The following is a 23,639-nucleotide window of genomic DNA, read 5'->3' on the forward strand; positions in this document are numbered from 1 at the left end:
GCCACTAAAAGAAAGATTGTTCCTTTGGAGATGCATTGTGGGAGTTCTGCCTACCAGTGTATTCTTGGAAAAGAAGCACATCGCAATGGCAAGATGTCACTGTTGCATGCTACGCCGATGAGACATTTGCTATGGTATTGTGATTTCTCTCGTGCCCTCCTGGACAGATTGTCGGGGCATCTTCGCACTCGATTCTCGAGGGCTCAATTCGGGAAGACATTCTGGCTTTTTGCTCGGATTCCACAACGATATACCAACTTCGCGGTATTCTTCGCATGGACTACCTTTTGGGCACTGTGGAGAATATGGCAAAATAGAAATAAGATGCATTATGGACACATTCCTCTTGATCAATATGCCTACTTCCGACGCTTGTTGAGATAGTCTCTACATGACTGCCGAAACTTGCAACAAATAGACGACAAGCAATACATGACCTTCTTTGACTGCTTCTAGGCAGTCACATCCCTGGCCCCAATATAGGGGCCTCAGTTGTATCATGATGTTCTGTTTGTGGGTTTTCACCTCGCAATGAGGTTTCCCATTGGTATAAGGAATTACTATACAAAAAAAGTGTGTGTGTGTAGTATGTGCACGCGCTGTGTGCGCGCGCGCTTCTATACCATGTCCAAAATCAGCTGCTTCTTTTTGTTGTTCATGTCGACCCTTTTTTATTTTTTTGTAGATCACTTTACCGGACTTTCAAAGATTCTTATGATCTTGGAGATCTTGCATTTCCGCAGTTTGAGGTGTTTTTCCACTATTTCTAATCTAAGTCCTGGCTGTCCCACTCTGGGACAGCTATGAATGTACATTACTCTTATTAATGAAGAAGCGGTGGTTTCAATTTGAAAAAAATGTGTGCTGCTTGCTACTATCAACCTGTTCCACATGTTCCTACTCGCCGTTGACCTCCTTCGTCGCCTGCACCTGCTAGCCTGCATAGACACAGAGACCCTCTGTAGAGTCTAAGAGAAGAAACACAGGAGGAAGCTCCCAACGATATGAGATGTTCTCCTCTCCTTGCACCAATCCTGACCTGCAACATTTCTATGACACTCTTGAAGAAGGTTTTGCTGACATCAAGAAAGCATGGGATGAGCCTGTCTATGAGTTTCGATTGTGGGTTCCTCGCTAGGTATTACTAGGCCCTTGTGATGAAACTTTCACTGAGAGCTGTGATCCTTTTCTTTCCTAGGAAGATGCCTGCAGGCTGTGATGTTGGGTAGTGGCTTAAAGCCATGCTTGGAGGATACTGTGTTGAGGGCTGCTACCTTGCTGCTAGTGGCTTCTATGAGATTCTACTGATCCACAGTATAAACAAACTATTTTGGAAAAGCCCCCTCTTGTTTTTGGGCAACAGATGGTGCATGTATACCCATGGTCGCCTACAAAGGATTATCAAAGCTTCATCAAACAAAGATGCCCTATGTGGGTGGAAATTGCAAAGCTTCCTATTAATATGCACCCTGGTTTACCTTTTCTGGCGGAGTCGCTCGGCAAAGCGGTTTGCCCTCCTAGGTCTTCAAGAAGTGTCAATAGATTTTGCATCCTTTGAGATATAGATAAACCAACTCCTTCCCGAGTGGCCTTGGATGTTGAATTGCGAAGACTTCAGACGTGTACACAAAGTTTTTCTTTAAGCTCAAATGGGGGAATTTTGTAAGCTCTTGTTTCACATGCAAAAATTTTGGACACATGGCATCAGAATGCCCATTGGTACTCTTGCAGCCGCTAGTAGCGACAATGCCACCTTGAGAGGTCGTTCCTATTATACCCATGCAATAGCAAAAGGGAGAAAATGTGGCACAGGCCCTAAATGTCATCCTAGATGAGGGAAAAGAAAAAATTGGCACGGCAAGCCCTCCTATTATAAAGGAAAAAGAAAAGGAAAAACAAGAGCCAAATGCATAGCAAGACACCAGACAGAGACCTGTAGTGTCTCCTAATTGGAGAGAATGACCCTCTATAGCGGGGTGAACTTTTGGGGTGGCTGATATCTCAAATAATGTTACAGGTGTGGGCAGAATGTGCAGAATGTGGGCTGCAGTTGTTGTGAGGGGTAACCCCTTGTTTGCACACACTATGACAAATCCTAATGTATCTATTGGTACTGACACTCTTTTACATGCAAGCAACGTTCATGATGATATTCCACATTATACATTGCATAGTGATACAAGGAGCCATGCAGCCATGCAAGTTGAAGGGTGACCTGTTTTGCTTACACTTGTTGTAAATATGTATATACCAATCAAATGCTTTACATAATGTGCAGGGCCTCAGTGATGCAAATAAATGGAGGCTCCTTTGGTCTTATGTAAATACCATGCAGCCACATATAGTTTGTTTACAAGAGCATAACCGAGCATGCTTTTGCTGGAAGACATGGGATTTTCTCTGGTTATCATGTCTTGTATGCGGAAAAGCAAGCTTTTTTTGATACTCTTATCATGGTTAGACATGAACTTCAGCCTCAATTGGCATACAATGATTCTAATGGCAAATGGATTGTTGTGCGATGTATGATTGTCGGTGAGCTATATGAATTTGCTAGTGTTTATGCCTCACAAACTTCAACGAGCACGGCTGCAATGTGGTAGTCTTATCAAACATATATATGGCTATCAAATGCTTTTATTACAAGGGATTTTAACAATTCACCTACTTATGCTGACAATTCGTCTCATCATTCTCATATGATGCACATTGAGAAACAAATGTGGGATCAAACCCTGACTCTTTTGGATGCATGAGATTCGTGGACACATCTAATGCCTCTGCAGTCGGGCTTTACTTTTCATCATAATGCACTTGCAAACTACTAGGCACGTTTGGACAGATGGTATCTTCTGTAATATGATGCATATACTTGCAAAATGTGGATTGACCATACATTGAGGCTTTCGGATCATGTGCCTGCATGGCTTGGGCTATATTTGGAAGAATTGGATGATGCTCTCAAAAATTTGGGTAAATGGAAGTCCCCAAGATGGGATGGGCTTACGGTGGAGTTTTTTCATGCATTTTGGGATGTTCTAAAACACCCCATCCTCTTAATGGTCAATTATTGCTGGTCTATTGGACAGTTGCAATATTCCTTGAAAGAAGGCTTACTTAAATTTTTGCCCAAAAAACAGCTTTGTGAAGGTTTAGCGGATTGGCATCCCATCTCTCTAATGCGTGTGGTGTACAAGCTTGTCACTAAGATGCTTGTGAATAGAATCAAATGTATGCTGCATGCTAGCCTTCATCCCAATCAATATGATTTTGTCCCAACAAGGCAAATTATGGACAATATAGCCAATGCTTGTATAGGCATTGAATATGCCAAATACGTGCACCATGATGCCCTCATCCTGCAGGTAGACATAGCTAAAGCCTTTGATTCTGTTCAATGGGATTTCATAGCGCAGGTAATGGATAGAATGGGATTTGGGTGCAAAATGAAAAATGTTGTTGTCTGATTGTATCAAGAAGGTACAACGAAATGCATTTTGGGAAGTGAACTTTCAGCCACTTGGAAGTTAGGCAAATCTGTCAGACAGGGATGTTCGCTCAGTGCCCTACTATATGTTACTGCTACACATCCGATGCTCCTGTATATGGATAAGCTGTTCACAGGATAGCCTACTACATGGAATTTCCATGGGGAGTGGAACCAAGTTTGTGGCTAAAGCCTGTGTCAATGATTCTTTCTTTTTTCCTCAGAACACATAGCCTGATGTGAGGGGAATCATGCAAGCTTTCTTCTTTCCTCGGAACAAGTTTGTGGCTAAAGCCTATGCCAATGATTCTTTCTTTTTTCCTCGGAACACAGAGCCTTATGTGAGGGGAATCATGCAAGCTTTGTCACTTTATGGGTTGGCTACTGGGCTGAACGTCAACTTTTCAAAATCAAAACTGTTACAGCTAACACATTATGATTGGCCTAGATTACTCTTGCCACAACAAGTTGTGCCACCTAATCAGATAGTCAGACATCTTGGATACCCCATTGGTTGGGAGATCTCCCTCAAAGAAGAGACCGAGTGGGTGATGCAAAAGCTACATCACAAGATTGAATTTTGGAAGATGTCTTCATGGCCATTGCATGTACGTATGTGTATACTCCAGTCTATAATCATGGCGTATGTGCAACTCTTTCTTCCTTTTCTACCTTGGTCTCACAGACAGATTGACATTTTCATGTCTAAAGCCCTGGAATGCTTGTGGAAAACAATTTCCACAAAAGCGGACAGAAAAGCCCTTGGTCTGTTGAAGAAAGATTTGGTTTGCTCGCCTAAGATGCATGGTGGTCTTAATATTCTCAATATCCATTATCATGTCCTCGCAAGGAAGGCGATGCTTCTACTTGATTTTATGGCACAGACAAAGCCATGGGCTTGCATGTTGGGTAGTATGTGTGTCTCCATGCGTACAAAAGCAAATGGACTTTGGGTCACCCGTTATGTATGATATAGTTTTTGAACATTTTAATGGCAAAATCACGGGTTCTATTTATGCTACTGCTCTTATTCAAGAGTGGAAAGCTTTGTTACACCACTTACATTGGACGCACCGGCCCACAAACCAAGGAAATTCTCTGACTATGGAGAACATTCATTGGAGTAGGATGTTTGAAGTGCCTCTTGCATTATCCCAGCCAAGGAAGGTCTATAACCTTTCCGTGCTTGGAATTCGCCACATACGGGATGTTATTGATGAGCATGGTATGGTTTTCTGATCAGACATTGTCATTTCGGATTGCATCATCGGTCAATTTGGAGGGTCATTATGGAAATGATGCAACCATTGCAGTCAATGCACACGCTTCAAGAACAAGACAAACTTATAGACTAGCTTTTTGACAGGCACCTTCTTGGATATACACCTCGTCCTTCTCATCAGCTCTCAATTTCTAGGGCATACAACTTCCATTTGCCCTTGCGCCCAAAAATTGGAGAGCTCGCTTCTCTGCGGCTCGAGGTGTTTGCCCGTTGTTTCTGATCTGAATCGTTAGTGTCCCATTTTGGGACAGCTATGAATGTACACTACTTTTATTACTGTAGTGATTTCACTAAAAAAAAGTGTGTGTGTGTGTGTGTGTGTATACATAAGTATGAGTTTATATGCTCGCGAAAATGCATGGAGGGCTTAACGTTTTTAATACCCATTATCATGTTCTGGAACGCAAAGCCACTCTACTTCTGACTTAACTCGGATGCTTATGATTGTAACTGTCTGCTTTAATGTGACTTAAACCTAAACAAAACCTGGCATAGTAAATTGCCACTCAAATCTAGATCGTTTTTATGGCGATGCTTGTTGCTACCAGTTGGAAATGCCCTTCTTGTCGTTGCATAAAGGAAACATTGATGCATCTTCTTTGGTCTTGACCGCAGACCAAAAGTTTCCTTCGGGTGCTTAAGTGACGTGAACCTGCGCTGCTGCCCCCGCCTGCCCTCTATTGCCTCCGCCTGTTTCTTTGCTGCTCCCACCTGCCTTCGCCTGCCCATCTGCTACCTTCGCACCCCCCTTCGCCTGCCCAACTTCTGCCCTTCGCTAGCTTTTCAGTCCCCGCCTGCCCTTCAGCTACCCCGCTAGCCCCTCTGCTACCCACCGCCTGCCTTCGCCTCCCCTTTTGCTGCCCCCGCCAACCCCCCTTTTGCTGGCCCGCCTGCCCTTCAGCTGCCCCCGTCAGCCCCTCTGCTGCCCCCCGCCCGCCTTCGCCTTCCCCCTTTTGCTACCCCCGCCAGCCCCCCTTTTGCTGCCCCGCCTCCCCCTTTGCTGCCCGCCCCATGCCTTCTTCAGTCCCCGCCTACCCCTCTGCTGCCCCCGCCTGCCCCTTTGCCCTTGCTTCCCCAGCTGCTCCGCGCCTTTGCCCCCCTTCCTCTGCTCCCGTTTTCCCAGCAGCTATTTTATCTGGATTCAAGTCGGCCGCCCACTTTTCTTGATTGGTCTTATGGCTTTTTCTGCCGCAGCCAATCGCTCATCACCCCCACTGGCCAGGAGAATCATCAATTTTTCACAAGACGAGCTCACCTCTCTTCAGCACGACATTGACCTTGAGGTCCAAACTACCCTTGTTGCGAGAGTTTATGGTTCCCACCCTTCTCGTTCACAGGCCCGTGAATGGCTTTTGGTAGCTCTCCCTTCGGAGCTGATTGTGCACTTTCAGGATACTCGTTTACTTGGTCGAGGCTTCTTCCAGGTGGACTTTCATTCTTCAGAAGCTACTTCTCAGGCTTTGGCTAGCAACCCCTTTCCTCTTGGTCCTAGGAAGATTTTCTTCTTTCAGTACCAGGTGGGCTTTGATCCAGTGGTGGAGGATCAGCGCCTTACCCCAGTCTCACTACGGTTCCCTGCTCTTCCTCGGTCCTATTGGAAGCTTTTAGCTTCCATAGGGGCATCCTTTGGCCAGGTTCTAGAGGTACCAATCCTCCCGAGCTCTCCCGCCTCAGCTTCCGCAGCCGTTACCGCCACTCTTGATGGTGTACCCCGGGTCCTTGTGCTTGTTCCTGATCCATCGATTACTGATGATCATGTTATGCTTCAGAGACCTGACGGATCTCATTTCCGCCAGAGGATGGAGATTGCATGCAGACCTGACCAGTGTCGGATTTGTCATCGACAGGGTCACATTGCTAGAGATTGTCCTAGATCGAGGGGCCATGCTAGGAGGCGGCGTGGTCTTGCCCATCAGAGGCCTTCTGCAGATGCTGAGACTCCAGCTGCTCCTTTGACACAGCAGACCACATAGCGTTGGGTTGTGGTTAGGGATGGCAGGCACCCTCGGACCCCCGTACCTGCCCCTTCACCCACACTCCCTGTGGAGCACCCTAACCCCTATGCAGCTCTTGCCTCACAGGATGTTGATCCTTTCTTGGAGGATGAGGCCTTGCAGGCACATGATCTGGATCCCTCACAGGAGGATGCTGCATTACAGTTACAGGATGATTGCACCCTTGAGGATGATGTTGCACATTCACATTGTCATGGTACCTCTCCAGTTCTGAGGACTAGCCCTGGCTTTTCCCCGGAGTGGGAGAGAGAGGTAAGATTTACATCGTCAGATTTTCCCTCCCTTACCTATGCGAGACGTACTTCCGCCTCTAAAGGGGGTCCTTCGTCGACCACGAGATCAGGTCGTTCCTACTCTGCGTCTTTATGAGGATTGTCTCTTGGAACATTCAGGGTCTTGGGGGTTTTTTTCCACTTCTACGGAAACAAATTGTAAAAACCCAGCTTCATTGTACAGTCAGGTGGACCTATGGATATATCGCTCTTGCAAGAGCATAAACTGGATGCTAGTCAGTGTGGGAGATCAGGCAAGCTTCTCTCGGGACACCTTTTGGTCACCGGCTGTTGGTACCAAGGGTGGTGTTTGTATCTCTGTTTCAGCTTTGATCTTGCCTTGCATCCTTGGACATGGTGTCATTTTGCCTGTGAGAGCGCAGTGGATCCTTCTTATGCAGGGTACTACACGCATTGGTATTCTCAGTCTCTATGCTCCTAACCATAGAGGTGAGAGGATTGCCTTTTGGAAATCTCTCACTACATTGATGCCTCTTGCCAACCATTGGATTATTGGTGGGGACTTTAACATGGTTGAGATGCCAACAGATAAAAGAGGTGGACATGAGGGCTTGGTGCATCCTCTTGAAAGAGCGTCTTGGGAGAGGTTTATACTCTCCATTCATGGTAGAGATTGTTGGCATGAGGATGACATTTTCAGGAGTCCATCCACTCTTCTTTATTGATGGTCTAACAGGAGAAGAGATGTAGGATGTATCTATGCACGGTTAGACAGATTTTATGTGGATGATTGGGTGCTTGACAGAGGTGGACATACTTTGATTGCTACAAGCACCTCCAAATCGGATCGTTGCCCAGTGGTTTTATGTATTAGAGATCCGAATTGCCATGGATCAACACCCCATGTATGCATCCCTGATCATTTGTTTTCAGATGCAGAACTATCGCGTCGTATGCTTGATATTTGGAGATCTCATGACTTCGTACAGGCCTCTCAAAGCCTGGCCTCTGCTCTGTGATATTAGTGACTTTTATCACACATGTGCCCTGTCTAAGAGGCAAGAGGCCTTGGACTTAGAAAGGGCTATTAGACGTAGATTGGCTGCCTTGCAGAAAGAGCACGAGAAACATCCTCATGGTCAATGGGTTGCAGATTCTTTATGTACTATTAGAGTAGAACTTCATCACTCTCTTGAAGCGCGCGGAGTATCGTTTCCATGCCCAGGAATCCTTTTGGACACAGATGGGTGGCAGATGTAACAAACATTTCTTTGCTTCTCACGGCCCATCTCATGCCAGAGATAGTATCAGAGTGTCAGGCAATTGCAGGATTCACATGGCACTCTTCACTCAGATCCTCTCATGGTTAGATAGATTGCCACCGATTTCTATTGCCAGCTTCTTAGTGCTGAGCCGCATTCTGATCTGAGACACAGGGCACAGAGGAAGGTTTGGAATGCATTGCCACATTTGATCACCGAGGAGATGTGTGCCGCTCTGGATGCCCCTTTTTCTATGCAGGAGTTCAGTCATGCTCTTCATGCCTTACCTCATGGTAAGTGTCTAGGGGAGGATGGCCTCTCCCCTGTTTTTTTCACTACTTTTTGGGATGAGATTGGGGCTGAGATAACATCGGCTTTGCAGGAGATGTGGGACACAGGTTCTATGCCTTCTTCTCTCACTGAGAGGCTTATTTATCTTAATCCTAAGAGCGGGGATAAGACATTGATTGGCCAGTGGAGACCTATCACCTTACTTGGGACTGCCTATAAGATTCTTGCTAAGGCAGTGAGCATCAGATTGCAGCCAATTTTGCAGGATAATATTCATAATACCCAGAATGGATTCTTACACGGCAGGAGCATCTTTGATAACATTTTCTCGTTTTGGGACGCCGTCAAATGGGCTAAAGCGAGCAATCAGCCCTTAGCCATTCTGCTCTTGGATTTTGAGAAGGCCTATGATAGAGTGGATTGGGACTTTCTTGAGGATACTCTTAGTCATATGGGCTTCTCTCATAGATGGATCAAGGGAGTTTCATGCATGTATCGTGGTGCCCACAGTAGAGTTCTTGCTTGCGGTGATAGAGGAGAGCGGTTTCAGATTTCTCGCTCAGTACGACAAGGCTGCCCATTAGCCCCTTTATTATATATCATAGTTGCAGAGGCCATGAGCATCTTTCTCCGCTCCACTGCTGGTATTTCAGGATTGAGGTTGCCTCTTCGTAGTCATGAGGAGTTGGTTGACTCTGAGTTAGCTGATGACACAGCCCTGTTTTGGGAGGCTTCACATATATGCTTATGTTCCTTCCGGGTAGCACTAGAGGCTTCACATATATGCTTATGTTCCTTCCGGATAGCACTAGAGGAGTTCTGTTTGGAAGCAGGGGCACTCATTAATTGGCACAAATTTGTTGGTTTTTGGGTTAGTGATTCACCGAGAGTTGATTGGGGTGCAGAGCTTGGTTTTACTTGGATCAGCAGAGGATATACTGCTAGATATGTGGGATGCCAAGTTGGGATTGATATTTCTCCTGCACAGCAGTTTGCTCCGGTACTTACGAGTATCCGGAAGAAGCTCCTCCATTGGAGCTCAAGGAGATTAGATTTAGCCTCCAGAGCTTTGGTGGCTAATCAGGTTTTGCTTGCCTCAGCTTGGTTTATTGCCTCTTGTTGGTGCTTCTCTCATGCCTGCATTGGCCAATTGCGGAGATTGATCCGAAATTTTCTCTGGTCGGGCTTGGATGGTACCTCAGACACTCGTGCTAGGGTAGCTTGGCTCACAATTATTCAGCCCAAAAGAGAGGGGGGCTTGAATATTATCGATCCGGATGTTCAATGCAGGGCGTTGCTTTGCAAACTTGTGGTCAGAGGTTTTCTACCAGGCACTGAGCCTTGGAAGGATTTTTTCTTGTCTCAGATTTCCAGATGTACACCCAAGGTCGGGAGAGACTGGATGCCCAACACACGTTTTTTGTTCACAGAGGCTGATATTAGGGCACCATCTTCCCCTCTTATTGCAGCCATTGTCAGAGCATGGAGAAGCATGAGATATTTTTTGCAACAAAGGCTTCCTAGGTCTTTGGACGAGGCTGACCGACAACCTATTATGTGGAACGAGTTCATTAGGGATGAGGCTGATCGGCCTCTTGGTGCATCTCGTTATATGCAATGGTCAGGATGGGAGAGATTGGCATTAAAATGATTCAGATTGGGTTGGAGACTATGGCACCTGGCAATCGACCAATTGGAACTATTTTTTTCTTGGCAACTCATGCATATCTTGGTCGAGTAGGAAACAATCCACTTTTGCCACATCTACATGTGAGGTTGAGTACAGGGTAGCCTTCACTACTGTGGTAGATTGTGTACGGTTATGGAGGTTACGTGCAGATCTCCACGAGTGTCAGCAGACACCAACCACCATATTCACTAATAGCCATAGTACTATGGCTGTGACATGGAATCCAATTTTCCATGCACGTACAAAGCACAAATAGATACATTATCACTACATCAAGGGGAGGCTTCATGCAAGGGAGATCACTTTAACCAACTGATCTACACAAAATAACATTGCAGATTTGTTCGCATTGCCTCGAGAGAAGTTTGAAGCTTTTGGCAAAGCTTTGGGTTTACTCTCCTACAGAAAGTGATTTGCATCTTTGTACAAGTTCGTATTAGTAGTAAGGAGGTATTTGAAGGCAAATGCTTATATGTAGTGCTACATGTGAACAGGCACTAACTCCAGGGGTACTTTTGTTCTACGTGTTTTTCCCCTTGGACATCTGGTGTGAAAGGACACCTAAACTAGGTTTTATTATTATCACTTGCACTTGCCTCTTATCTTCATTGTGTGAATATAAGTGAAAGAACTTCCACCACCCTAGCTTTCTCTTGCTTGCTACATGTGTATGTGAACCCTAACACCTATGTGCCAACAACTGTAAGAGTATGAATTACAACCAATAGCTCTTTCCTGTAGATGCCAAGAGAAAGCTCAGCATCATGCAACTTTCTGCTCTCATATGCAACGGCATGTCCTTTTTTATTTAGGACAGCTCCTATGCAACTGCCACATGCATCATATTCAACACTGATTGTATTTTGTAAATCAGGAATCACCAAAACTCGTCCCAATGTAATGGCACTCTTGGCCTTGACAAAAGCATCAATTTCAGATTTTGACCATTTAAACTTGGTAAGTTTATGCGATGGCGAGGCAATCATTGCAAAATGAGATATAAACATCTTGTAATATGAGCATAAACCAAGGAAGCTATGAACTTCATGTATGGATTTGAGTTCCAACCAATCCTTAATGGCTTGGATCTTTCCAGGATCTATTCGCACACCATCTTTTGATGCTATGTGTCCATGATAATGAATCTCCAATAGGAAGAATTTACTCTTTTTGCCATTAATCATAATCTTATATTTCCTCAATTCATCAAAGACCACTTTCGAGTGCATCTTATGCTGTTCCTCATTCTTTGAACACACCAAAATGTCATCAAAAAAGACACATGTAAATACTTTATGAGTTCTTAAAATTTGGTCCATCATTCGGTTAAAGGCCAAATGGCATAATCAAATACTCATAGAGATCAAAAGATGTGCAAAAGCCTGCCTTGTGTACATCTTGAGGCATCACTCTCACTTGGTGGTAACCACTCTTGAGATCAATGCGACTAAAACATGACGAACCATCCAATTTGTCCAAGATATCATCAATCCTCGGAATAGGAAACCGCTTCTTTATGGTTATCTTATTAAGTGCCCTATAATCTACGCACATGCAAAATGAATCATCCTTCTTTTGCACAAGAAGAACGGGTGAACAAAATGGCAAAGAACTTGGTCGCACTAAACCTTTCTATAAGAGTTCACCAACCTGCTTCATAATCTCCTCTTATTGGCAAGCACTCACACGATATGCCGGCCTATTAGGAGGTGAACTACCGGCACCAAATCAATATGGTGATCCTCTGGCCGTAAAACAGAGGCATTTCACTCGGTAATGCATCAGCAAAGCAATCTCTATACTCACTTAGAAAATTCAGCCTATAATGAGTAAGAGAATCTACATGCAAGTTGCTATGTTCCACGTCATCATGTACAAAAACCAAAACCAAGTACTATACAACGTGAATAGTATCACCCGATTTGCCTGCATCTATAAGATGCTCTCGGCCTTTGTACATAAAAGAGAGTGTTTTGTCTTGTAGTTCTTGCAGGATTCAAGGCAAGTATGCCATGGTTTGCCAAGCAATACATCACATCCATTGAGAGGTGCAATAAGGAAGTTCTCATGGTCGAGGTAACCCTGAATGTGAATTTGGAACTTTCCAATAAGAGGAGTGACCTTCACATCCTTCTCAGCAAAGGTTGAACATGCACATATTTCGGGTCCCATATCTCCCACTTCAATCCTCCAGGCGGCAACCATTTGGGCGGAGACGCGAAGTTGTCGGTAGAGCAGTCATCAAACATGAATAAGGCAGGCTGGTCTTTAAGTTGCCTCCATGCTTTGCATACTACTTTATCCTTGCATGGATGATCTTTTACGTCGGGAACCATACTCCCATGCACTTTAGGCTCATCTTCTTTCTAGTCTTTGCTTGTACATTGGCACAACATGTGGTCTTTACTATCACGTTTTAAGCATTTTCCCTCTTACATGTACCGCGTCCTTTGTTGCCTGCAGAGACAACCCATTATGTGCTCCTCTTATTCCATGGCTTCTTCTCTTGTATATTTTCAGCTTTTGGAGCACCTTCGGCATCCTTGAAGTCCCTTTTTGGTGGTTTTCCACCTTTTTACATGCTGAAACCAGCTTTGTCATTCCTTTTTTCCATGCTTAGGTCAATCTTTGATTACACCCATTTGACATGGACTTGCTCGGAGGCTAAAGCTGAATTTATAAGCTGTAGAGTTTGATTCGAGAAAATTTCAAGTGCATTTTAGAAGATGGGTTGGTTGAAGCCCCGACTGAAACTTTCTCTTCTTTTCCTCTTCATCAATCTTTATATAAAAGAAAACCCTTCCAAAAGTTTGATACATAAGAAGTGATTGATTCCCCTTCTTTTGGCCCAACCAATCCCACTTTTTGCGTATGTTCTTCGCAAAATTGGGAGACCAAAACTGAGCATAAAATACTCCTTAGAAATCAGCCCATGTAGCAATGGTGTTGCCAAAAAGCTTCTCAACCAACCACCAATGTGCAACAATCCCCTTCAAGTACATGCCAACATGTCTTATAAGATTAGATCCCTCAGTGAACTCTCCCTCATGGAACGCATAAGTGAACTCTCCCTCATGGAACGCATTCTCAATCTGGGAGATGAAAGATAAAGCTTTGGTGGAGTCATACTCGCCATGGTAGTTTTACAAATTTGTCTCCTACCTTGAACTCTTTGGTCGCCTTGCTATGATGAATATCCTCCTTACCAATGTTGGCTTCCCTTTTGTCTTTATCTCCATGAGGAATGTAACCATCCAATTCCTTCCTTGTAGGAAAACAAACATGAGTCCGTTCCCTGCAATGTGTACCTAAAAACGAAGAAGCATGCCTATGAGATGAGATTCCATATGTAGTAGAGGTATGGCGAGAGGTTACTATCACCTCTTTTCTCTCTTGTTGAATTGCAGATTTCAGCTTTGCGGAAGCGACTCCAAGAGGGTTTGGACGAGGTGCTTTTTTGAACATAACCTGACCCTCTTTTCCCTCCACCACATCACCTTGATCAATGAGAAAAGAGAGTGCCATCACTCTTGGTTTGACACCCAATTTTAGTGCAACAGTTTCCAATTCATCATTCACAAAAGCTAAGTGCTTTTGTGCCTTCTTAACTTCTAGATCTAGTTATCTCTTGAGATTTTCCATCCCAACATGTGTGGCATCAAGCTCATTAGTATCTTGCACATTCTCTTTACCATGGAACACCCTTTACTACGGGGCGGCTGTCCCTCGTGTGCATAATCACCACAACATACATGAGATACATTTTCAGCATAGTCTTCATCACTTGCATGGGTTCCATGGTGTACATCTTCGACAACCTGTTCTCCACGAGCTTGCCTTCTTGAGTATACATTCACTCCACTACCTGTATGGCTAGCCATGATGTTTAAGACCACTAACAATTAGTGTATGCAAGATAGGATCGTCTTCCACACAGAAATTGAGGAAGATTCTAGGCTCTGACACCATGTAATTGCCCCATCTTAACACACACTTGAACGACTAATACTATTAAACAAGATAAAATGCCACAAAACCAAATAAGATAGCAAAGTTACAATTTAAATGATGTTGCAATAGGGACGGAAAGGACCGACCCCCCTTGTAATATGATTGTATTATCAAGGATTCTTCAAGATACAAGCTTCTTGGGCATCACATGCCAGATATCCAATGACATCCATGCAATGAAAACATTTTGCAAACATGTTTTGTCAAAGTCGGGTTTGATTCCACAGCTTTTTTCACGAAGAAACTCACTCAATCCCCACTTTCTTGCCGCAAACAAGCAGCTATGCTCCACTGGCATCCATACACAAGCATGCATGTGCCAGGCTGACACATAGAAGACCTTAATGGTCAAGCACGCAGATGTAGAGTAGGTAAAGAGAGAACTTAAAGAAGATCTTACCATTGAATTTGCTGAATTTTGAGAGAAGAAAACAACTTTTGGTCAAATTGTCCGCGATAGAAATACTCCAAAGCATTTTCGGCAGGTACATATCCAAGAGATAGCAACTGAAAAGAACTCCCAAGGACTGGACAGCAGTGTAGCACTCATTTGTCGGCATCCAAGAGTTGGAGAAGCAAGAAACCATGCCAAAAAGTATATGTATGGACTGGTTATGCTGAAAATTGTCTTCCTTCACCTGCTCATGAAAAAGGCGCCTATTTCCCATCAAGAGAGGGAGAGGATAAGTCTTTCCATTCAAGTAGTTGGTGGCCATTGGGCCACCTCAACAGGGGCCACACCTCTCCCATAAGTGGAGAGGATGCCCATTAAGTTGTCCACACTCTTTTATTTAAAATGTGACGAGTTTTTGAGAGTCTAGCCAGCCTCCATCCAATAAGTGTCCAAACTCACCCGCGCCCGCAGAAACAATTCCAAGCATGCAAGTATGCCATGCATAAGAATGTATTGGACATGGTCATTCCAGGCATAGACATTACGTCTGCAATAGCACAGTGGTAGACACAAGACATTCCCACGCGCTTCCTCCATGATTTTTGCAAGCGGCTGTGGGACAGCTTCCGGCCACGAAAGATTACTCTTCCGGTGATCTCTGGACATTCCTTCCGAAAATGCTCCATTTGTCGAGAACATCAGCATCTCATCATATCACGTCATTGGTGGAACATCCAAAATAAATAATTATGCATCCGGAAACTAATTCTTGGGGCAAGGGAGCTTGGTAGTGGGCACCTGGCTGGCAATTGGAGGTCGGCCGGCTCTCTCTTTTAGATGTGGACACCCTCTGGAGACACAGCGGCATTGCCTTTGGGATTGTCCCAAGGCGCAGTAGGTTTGGTTGCGGATCTTCCGTATTTTCACCATGGACCACGCACCAGCCCGCACCATCACCTGGGGGCGGTAGCCTGGGCTTTTGAGACAGCACTGGCCCTAGCATATAAGAGACGGGATAGAACCTTGCCCTTCTTCCTCTCATCACATTATCATGACATCGCCGTTATCAACAGCCCCAATTGGGAGGAGGCCACAAGCCCTTGTAAGAGGTGGGAGATCATCAACAGTACTGCAGCATGGCACATTTGTGGCATGCTCACCAAGGAGGCCATAGAGGGCACTATACGCCACCCACTGAGTCCACCTGTCTGTTCAAGTAGGTGGATTTTATCATCATCCTCATGCTGATGCTTCTTGTTTATCTATAGGTTATGTAGATGCCAGCTCCAACCCCACGTCATGGACTTCTTGTTTTGGCGCACCTAAGATATCCACCATCACCTTCAACCTCTGTGCCTTATAATCTTCTCTTGATGCAATTTCTCCTTCTAGGGCATTGGATGCATCTGGAGGAATTTCAATCTCTCCTTGTGAGACATGATGAAAGATTTGGGGCATTTTTTTTTCAACCTGCATCTCTTCAGCTATACCCGATGTGTGTTCTGTGTTCGCATTTGGCACTGTGTCATGGAACTCTTCCTTGTGTTCAGCTGTTGATCAGTTTCAATTGCTCCACCAGTAATTTCTTTTCCTCTAGTCCCACAAGTCTCTCATGGCATCATGATGCTCCTCAGTGGTTGAAATCACCTTACATATTGGGGTGATTCTATTCTTTTCCGGCTTACAGCCGTGATTGTTGTATGCCTTTTTCATACTTAATAGAAGTCTCTTGGAAAAAAAAATATTGCTCCACCAGTGGTCTTCTCTAGCTCTTCCAGGAGCATATGGATGGACATCATACACACCCTCCATGTCTAGTGGGAGAAGCTTCAAGGTGGCTCTCAGCGTATGCAGACACGCCGGGAGGCTTTTCTGCAGATTTGGAGCACCGGTCCTCTCCTCAGGGTCACAGACAGCAAGGTTACTTAGCATTACAGGCCACCTATTTGGGTGTTCCCCCCTCCCCCCCATTGTATGAGATAGCCTTCCTCCAAGAGTGAACAGCCTGTGAGGAGAAGCCCCTCTGTCCCTTGTTGTTTTTCTCGTCTCCCATGATTGAGACCCGGTCATGTACTTGGCTGATTCGGCTACATTTTTGGTGACTAATGGGAGGATCTTTTCTTGGGAAAAAAAAAGGATGCAGAAACTGACAGAAGGCTGTGTTGGCAGGTTTTGAACCTACGATGTCCAGGCCCAGGTCACCTCCCTTTACAGCATGTTGAGGCCCATTGGTGGATACAGAGAGGATTTACCAGTGTGCCCTTAAGGTGCTACCTCATCTTCTTTCATCTGGACAGCTCTGAACCCAGCCTAAGGGTGTTTGCACACAACCCTTCAGTTTAGTGATGCTAGTGATAGCAAGCCTGGAATTTGTTCATGTCTTATCATTTTTCTTTAAAACCTCACAATATTGAAAAGAGAGAAAAAACAAAATGATCCCAACTCGTTAGCAATCATGAATGCACGTTAGCACATATAGAGATCCTACAAGAAATATGTCTGTAAACATTTATAAGAGGCCTGCAAGGACCTTCAGTTTAAAAGGCCAATATGAAGCTCAGCCATAGGAGGATAGAGCTCCACAAATATAGACCAACAGCAAAGCAGGTGCTAGTGCACGAAAAGAACACGTGCACACACATATACACACAACAGTACGCAGAGGAAATCTGGAGAATGAAAAGTTGGAACTAACTCACTAGAGCCTCAAGTATCTCCTCCACACTGTCCTTTGAGAAGATGCTGTTCAATATCTCCACACTGTAGATCATACAAGTTTTACCACTATGTCATAATTCTTCACTTCACTAACGTCCAAATCACACAGCACAATCTCGTCATGAAACAAGACTCAAAATCAAAGCTGGTATTAATACATCTACCCTATGATTTCTTTCAACATATCAAGTGCCTAAGGAAAGAAATTACAGAAAGTAGGAGTTACTTTATAGGCTTAACCTTAAGAGAAAACGTAATCATTTGAAGACATTCCTAAAAGAATGCTCAATTAGCTACTTATATAGATTAGAAAATAAGGTGCAAAGCTTCAGGAAAACACCCCAAGGAGCTCTACTTTGAACACCTCTGCATGTAACTTTTAATAACAGGGAAAAGAAGATTCTTTTCAGCAATGTAAGACCCTAGCTGCAGAATACAGTCCAGCACCGTACACAAAATCAAATCCTGAATATCAACCTGAATGTTGAATAAAGACATACTAAGTAGGGATCAGGACTGAAGGATCGAACATACAAAACCAAAATTCGCTAAAGCGGGAGCTCCTTGTATGTCCTGACCTGCGCACCTCTCCACTTGCCCGGCTGCCACTCTTCCCCTTCCCCTTCTACCCGCCATTCCCGCGCATATCCTGCTTCCCATCATTCACCCCCTTACGTGCATCTGTCATACCCCCCTGTCGCACTACGCAGATAAGCCCCTCCTCCTGCCTCTCCCACATTTTTGCTTGCATCAACAAACAGAACAAATTTTACTGTGTTCAAGTCGGCCGCCCACCCATTGATTGGCGTTACAGCTTCTGCCCAAGCCAATCATCCTCCACCCCCACCAACAGGGAGAACATTCCTTTTCTCCGAAGACAAGCTTAGGACCTTACAGTCCAATTTTGATAAAGAAGTCAAGACCACACTCATTGGAAAGATTTTCGGGTCTCATCCTTCCTGCTCTCAGGCTAGGGACTGGATCTTGGCAGCACTTCCCACAGAGCTTACTTCACATTTTACCAATGCCCGCTTACTTGGAAGGGGCAGATTCCAATTCGTCGGAGGCAACCCCTCAAACTCTTGAGAGCAGCCCATTTCCTCTAAACTGTTCTGCGTCTGATACCTAATACCGTTGGAACTTCGACCGGATGCTAGAGAGCCACAACTTTTGTCTGATCTTCCTCATGCTCCCCGGCCTCCCACAGATCTATTGAAAATTTTTGGCATTCCAGGGCTACAGCAGCTCCCATGGCGAGTGTTGATGGGGTACCACTGTAACGTACCCATTATAAATATAGCACATTTAGCACAATATGGCATATCCTTTGCAAGTATAGTTCAGCTAGATCATTATAGTTGCATTTACTTGTTATTTTTTAACCCTGAGAAGCTGCTATTTTGAGACGATTGCAAATTAAGCACTTTTTACTCGGGAAATGAGAAAACTGAATTCAAATTTGAAATCTTAAGCACGACAATACCCCGGGCAAGGCTTTCTCTGGGATTGAAATGGGTAACCGAAGTGGCCCAAATCAACCCGTGAAGTTTTTAAATCTGGCGGCTTCAAACCAAAATTAGCAGCATTCCGAATGTCCAAACGACGGACGGAGAGCCCCAAAGGATCCCGAGGCAGTCCCAAACAATTTCCAATTAAAAATCCCGACGGGCTCGACGGACACCCCCAGGCACACGCACAATGGGCCCCACCACGACCCCCTGGGTGACATACTACACCTACGAACACCTAAGAGTTCATTTCTCGCGAAATTATGCATGCACATATCCACGGGCACCGCCCGCCAACCCGCCCAGACAATGCCCGCCACCCCCTTGGGGGGGGGGGGGGGGGGGGACACCGAGGGCGGTCACCTAGAGTGGCGTCGAGGGCAAGCTCTAGCCAAATGACCCATCTATCTGCAAATGACGCATTGGCCTAGAAGGCCGAAATACACCACTCGCTGCATAATGGGGTCGCCCCTAAGGCTGGGAATAGATATTATGTGAGGCACAGTATCCGATGAGGCAACACAGATGCGAAGAGATAGAATCCCAGCTGTTCGTGCGAGGGTGAGGCAGCGGTTTTGGGGGGGGGGGGGGGGGGGGTTCCATCACTCTCCCGATGTCACCACCAATCACCAGGAGAAGAGGAAGATATTCCTTCCTGAGGCCTGGAAACCAGACTGTCACGCAAAAGCTTGAAATTCGAGCTAGAGGGTCAAATGTCGGGTCAAAGCCGTGCTGCCACCATGCAAAGAAGGCCTAGGCCATACGAATTGCAATGGGGCTCAGCTGCATGACAAGATCAGATGCCGCTGGTGAGTCGAACTCAACCTGGTAGTAGCCATGGCCCAAAGGATGAATATCTATGATCTTTGTAGGCGCACCTAGGAGGCTAGGCTGAAGAAGGTCTCTGAGTTGGCCACGCATGGTGTGGCTACCAACAATCTTGCATACCAGAGTGGAGGCCTCTAGGGATGCGATAGTCGTAGCGGAAGCTGCAGGTTTGCTTCAGAAAACAAAAGTCAAGTAACGGCGGCCTCAGTTGGGGGAGAAGTAGCGGCTGCCATGGAGTCCTCCTGGAGGCAAGGACCAGAAGAGGTCGAAACTTGCCAAAAATAAAGAAAAGCCCACAAGTTGAGGGCGCTGCCGATGACAACGGAAGAAGGGGAGGCGACAAGACAAGAGGCAAGATAAGGAGAGGCGAAGGCGGGAGCAGGAGGGGGCAAAGGGGGGCGCACGCGGGCAGGACACACGGGGGGCAGATGTGCGGCATAGGAGAGGGGGGTGTAGGCGCGAATAGGGCAGCGAAGGGGGAAGGAGAGGGGGGACACAAGTAGCAACGACGAGCAGGAGGGGGGAAGCCCAACTTGAGCCTTTCTAGGATCTTTGCCCACACCCCAATCATGGGAGGCCCTTGGCCTCACACTTGGGATCATCTCAAGCCGGCCCTGCAACAGTCAACTCCAGTAGTCTCCAAAGAGCGTCCCTGACAGCCTCTGATTTGGAACCCCATGGTCCGTCTGCATAGTGGTCACATGCTCGAGGCTCGCCTACGCGTATCGTGGGGAGCTTTGAGCACGGGCCTTGCTAGGTCACTTGGAGATTGGCTTACATTCACACAGCAACTCCCAGTCGCCCAAGAGAGGGCCCTTACTGGGATTCGGGGCAAAGACAAACTTAGCCTCGACATCAACTCCTCCATCCCTCCGAAGTGGATGGCCCTGATACAAGGCCCTCCTCCCCAACGGCTAGGAGTGTTCACGAGGCAGTTTCATGGCACGGATGAGAGCTTAGCCTTACTCACCTTCTCTATTGGGCTTCATGTTAGACTAGAGAGAGCAGAGACCCCCTTGAAGGATTTCAAGGGTTGCACCTTGCAAAGGGTGAGGGTGATTGGTTTTCAAGCACATGAGTGGCACATCGACCCTCCACCCGCCAAGGTGGCCAGGCGTTCATGGATTTGGGACGGCCAGCCTCTCATGCGTCTCCAGTGGACCCGTGAGAGTGGACATGGCATGATCCAGAGGACGGTGAGGAAATGGCACCCCCTTTTTTCCATACATTGCACGGCTGGGCCTTTTCAGAGGCTGAGGGCAATAGCAGCAAGAGCAATCCCAGAGCCTCTTGCACTTTCTCTCAGATTTTCGGAAGCGGTCGTGGGGTAGTTTTCGGTCGCTGAAGATCACTCTCTTCATGTGGCAGCTGGCACATAGGAGCTTGGCAATTGGCCCTTGGTTGACCATTGGGGGTAGACCACCATTATGTCCGAGGTGTGGCCATCCCCAAGAGTCTCAGCGTCATTGTCTTTGGCATTGCTCGAAGGCTCAATAGGTTTAGTAGCTGATCCTACCCATTTTCACTATGCATTGGGCCCCTACCCACACTATTACGTGGGACACAATCGCTTGGGCCACTAAGGCCGTAGTCATCATGCCATATGAGGAGGGTGGGGGACTAGCCCTTCAGGTCTCTCACCTTTGTATTTCTGCGGTGTGAGTTCCAGCTCAACCTACATGTCACTAGACTCCAGGTTCTAGCCAGAGATGGGAGATTTGCATGGCACATCTAGAGAGCTCGATACAGCGAAGCCATCTAAGGCACCCTCACCCCGCCAATGGAGTCCATCTAGAGCATCTGGCTCAATATCATTTATACCCTCTGTGGTCAATGGGGGCAACTTCAAGGTGGCTCAGACTGCATGTAGAAGCGCCTGGAGGCCTTCCTGAGGATCTCACATCATGGTGCCTTTCTTATTGATAGTGGTGGTGAGCCCAGTTGGCACTATAGACCACCTGTGTGGTTGTTTCCCCTTGTACCATACCCACCTCATACCAAATGCCTCTGCTACCTCTAACAACCTAGGACTCAATGTTGGTTTTGATTGATTGATTAAACTCTTAACGAGTGCATGCTTTTGTAGGTTGGTAGCCTCATCTTTTCACCCATAGGAATCACACACACTACTAATGACACGTGGCACACTTATCCTATCTTCTCATAAGAGGGTGTTCACACCTTAAGAGGTGGTTCACACACATCAGACTCTGAATCCTCACAAACCCCCCTTCGGGAGCCAAGGTGGAGATGCCTGAAAAACCTTATGCAAAAAAATGGAGCCTTTTATAAGATTCAAGGTTTATTACACACATATAGAAGGACTGACACATACAACACTTATTACAATCAAGTTTAGAGGACCACACACATTGGCTTTTCATAATCTTCCTCCTTTAGAGAAAGATTATCCTACTGCTTAGGATGCTCCTGCTTCTTGGACTTCTTCATCTTTTGCCACCAGGTTTGCATGCACCTTCGCTTGCTCCTTGGCCATCTTCTTGAAGCATCGGTCCTCTGTGTGTCTGAGTTTTTTGCAAAAGTTACATCTGATTGTTCTTTTCCCTTCCCATTTGTAAACATGGCCCTTTCTGACTCAGAGGAAATCTCATATTGCTCGGTGGTCTTCATCTATGAGAATTGCTATCATCTCATCATAAGTCATTTTCTCAGCCACCCTTTCAAAGAATTTTGAAAGCTCTTATATACTTGATAGAAGCACAGCTTTCTTGTCATCTTTATCCACGAAAACTTCCAAGCCAAAGAGTTGTATTATGGAACCTAGATTGCTCAAATGTTCTCCCAAAGTTTCTCTTTCATTATTTTTAAGTGGAAAATTTTTTGCTTAAGGAAGACTTTGGAGTTAATGATTTATTACCAAATAAGTTTTCCAACTGGTCCCATACCTTCTTTGAGCTTTTGGTGAAATCCATCTGGTGAATCAGGTTGTCGGACAACCCGAGCCCAATGACCGCCATGGCCTTGTCAATACGGTCATTCCATGTGCGAATGAAGAAGGTGGAGACTGTGGGGCATGGCTCTGTGGGCTGTGGTATAGGGGGCTGTGCAGGCACATCATAGAGTCTCTCTGCGTATGTCTGCCAGGTCTGAGGATCGGTAATAGGTGTGGGAGGACGGGGCTCTCTGAGTCTCCTCCAAGCAGCAAGCAGCATCTCTGCTCATGAGCATGTGATATGTGTCCCAGTACTGTCATAAGCTCGCCGCTTACGGCGGGTGAGAGTATGCATCCTCCTACCTGCCTGTCTCTGGGTGATCTCCCCGCGAGCCCTCTGCACTCAGAGACTGCGGTAAAGGTTTCTGCACTAATCATCATACCATCGGTTATGGGGCATGCTCCCAGATGTAGGTGGCTGTCCTGTCTCTATGTGGTATGGGAAACTCCTCGCGGCTGCGGAGTGCAGTACATGTGAGAGCTGGGAGGTAAGCATAGCCATGGGTGCCGATGGGTCTAAGGCAAATAGCTGAGAGAGAGAGACAACTTGAGCTATGGCGACTGCAAAGAAAACACGATGATACGAGAGAGAGAGAGAGAGAGAGAGAGTATTGCACGATGTATGCTGGTAGCCTTATCTTTTGACCCACAGGGATCACAGATACACATTATGCTAATGACAAGTGGCACACTTATCCTATCTTCTCATAGGAGGGTGTTCACACCTTAAGAGGTGGTTCACGCATTAGGGCTCCGAATCCTAACAGGGATGCTATTGCATGGTTAACTAGGTCTGGCCCACAGCTTCTTTTTGAGGGCAGGGGAGCAGATCCTATCATATTTGTCCGTAGGGGCATAGCTCAGAGGTGTTTTCTTCAGGATATCCCCCCAGTTACGATACACTCCACCTTCTCTGAGTATTGACACGACCTAGGAGATTATTGCTAGTATCACGGTGTGGCATATC

General features: G+C 46.0%; 1 protein-coding gene across 1 annotated transcript in view; it reads right to left on the reverse strand.

Annotated features, from left to right (window-relative positions):
- The window catches only part of LOC147634433 (3-hydroxyisobutyryl-CoA hydrolase-like protein 5), an 82,218-nt gene that overhangs the window by 40,714 nt on the left and 17,865 nt on the right, over positions 1-23,639 (reverse strand). Inside the window, exon 10 of the mRNA XM_086803498.1 lies at positions 17,365-17,425. Within this exon, the coding sequence (XP_086659624.1) occupies positions 17,365-17,425 (61 nt within the window). The remainder of the gene's footprint in view (positions 1-17,364; positions 17,426-23,639) is intronic.

Source organism: Cibotium barometz, chromosome 10 (assembly GCF_041138505.1).
Source record: "Cibotium barometz isolate CiBa-2024 chromosome 10, ASM4113850v1, whole genome shotgun sequence".
In the NCBI taxonomy this organism is placed as follows: domain Eukaryota; kingdom Viridiplantae; phylum Streptophyta; class Polypodiopsida; order Cyatheales; family Cibotiaceae; genus Cibotium; species Cibotium barometz.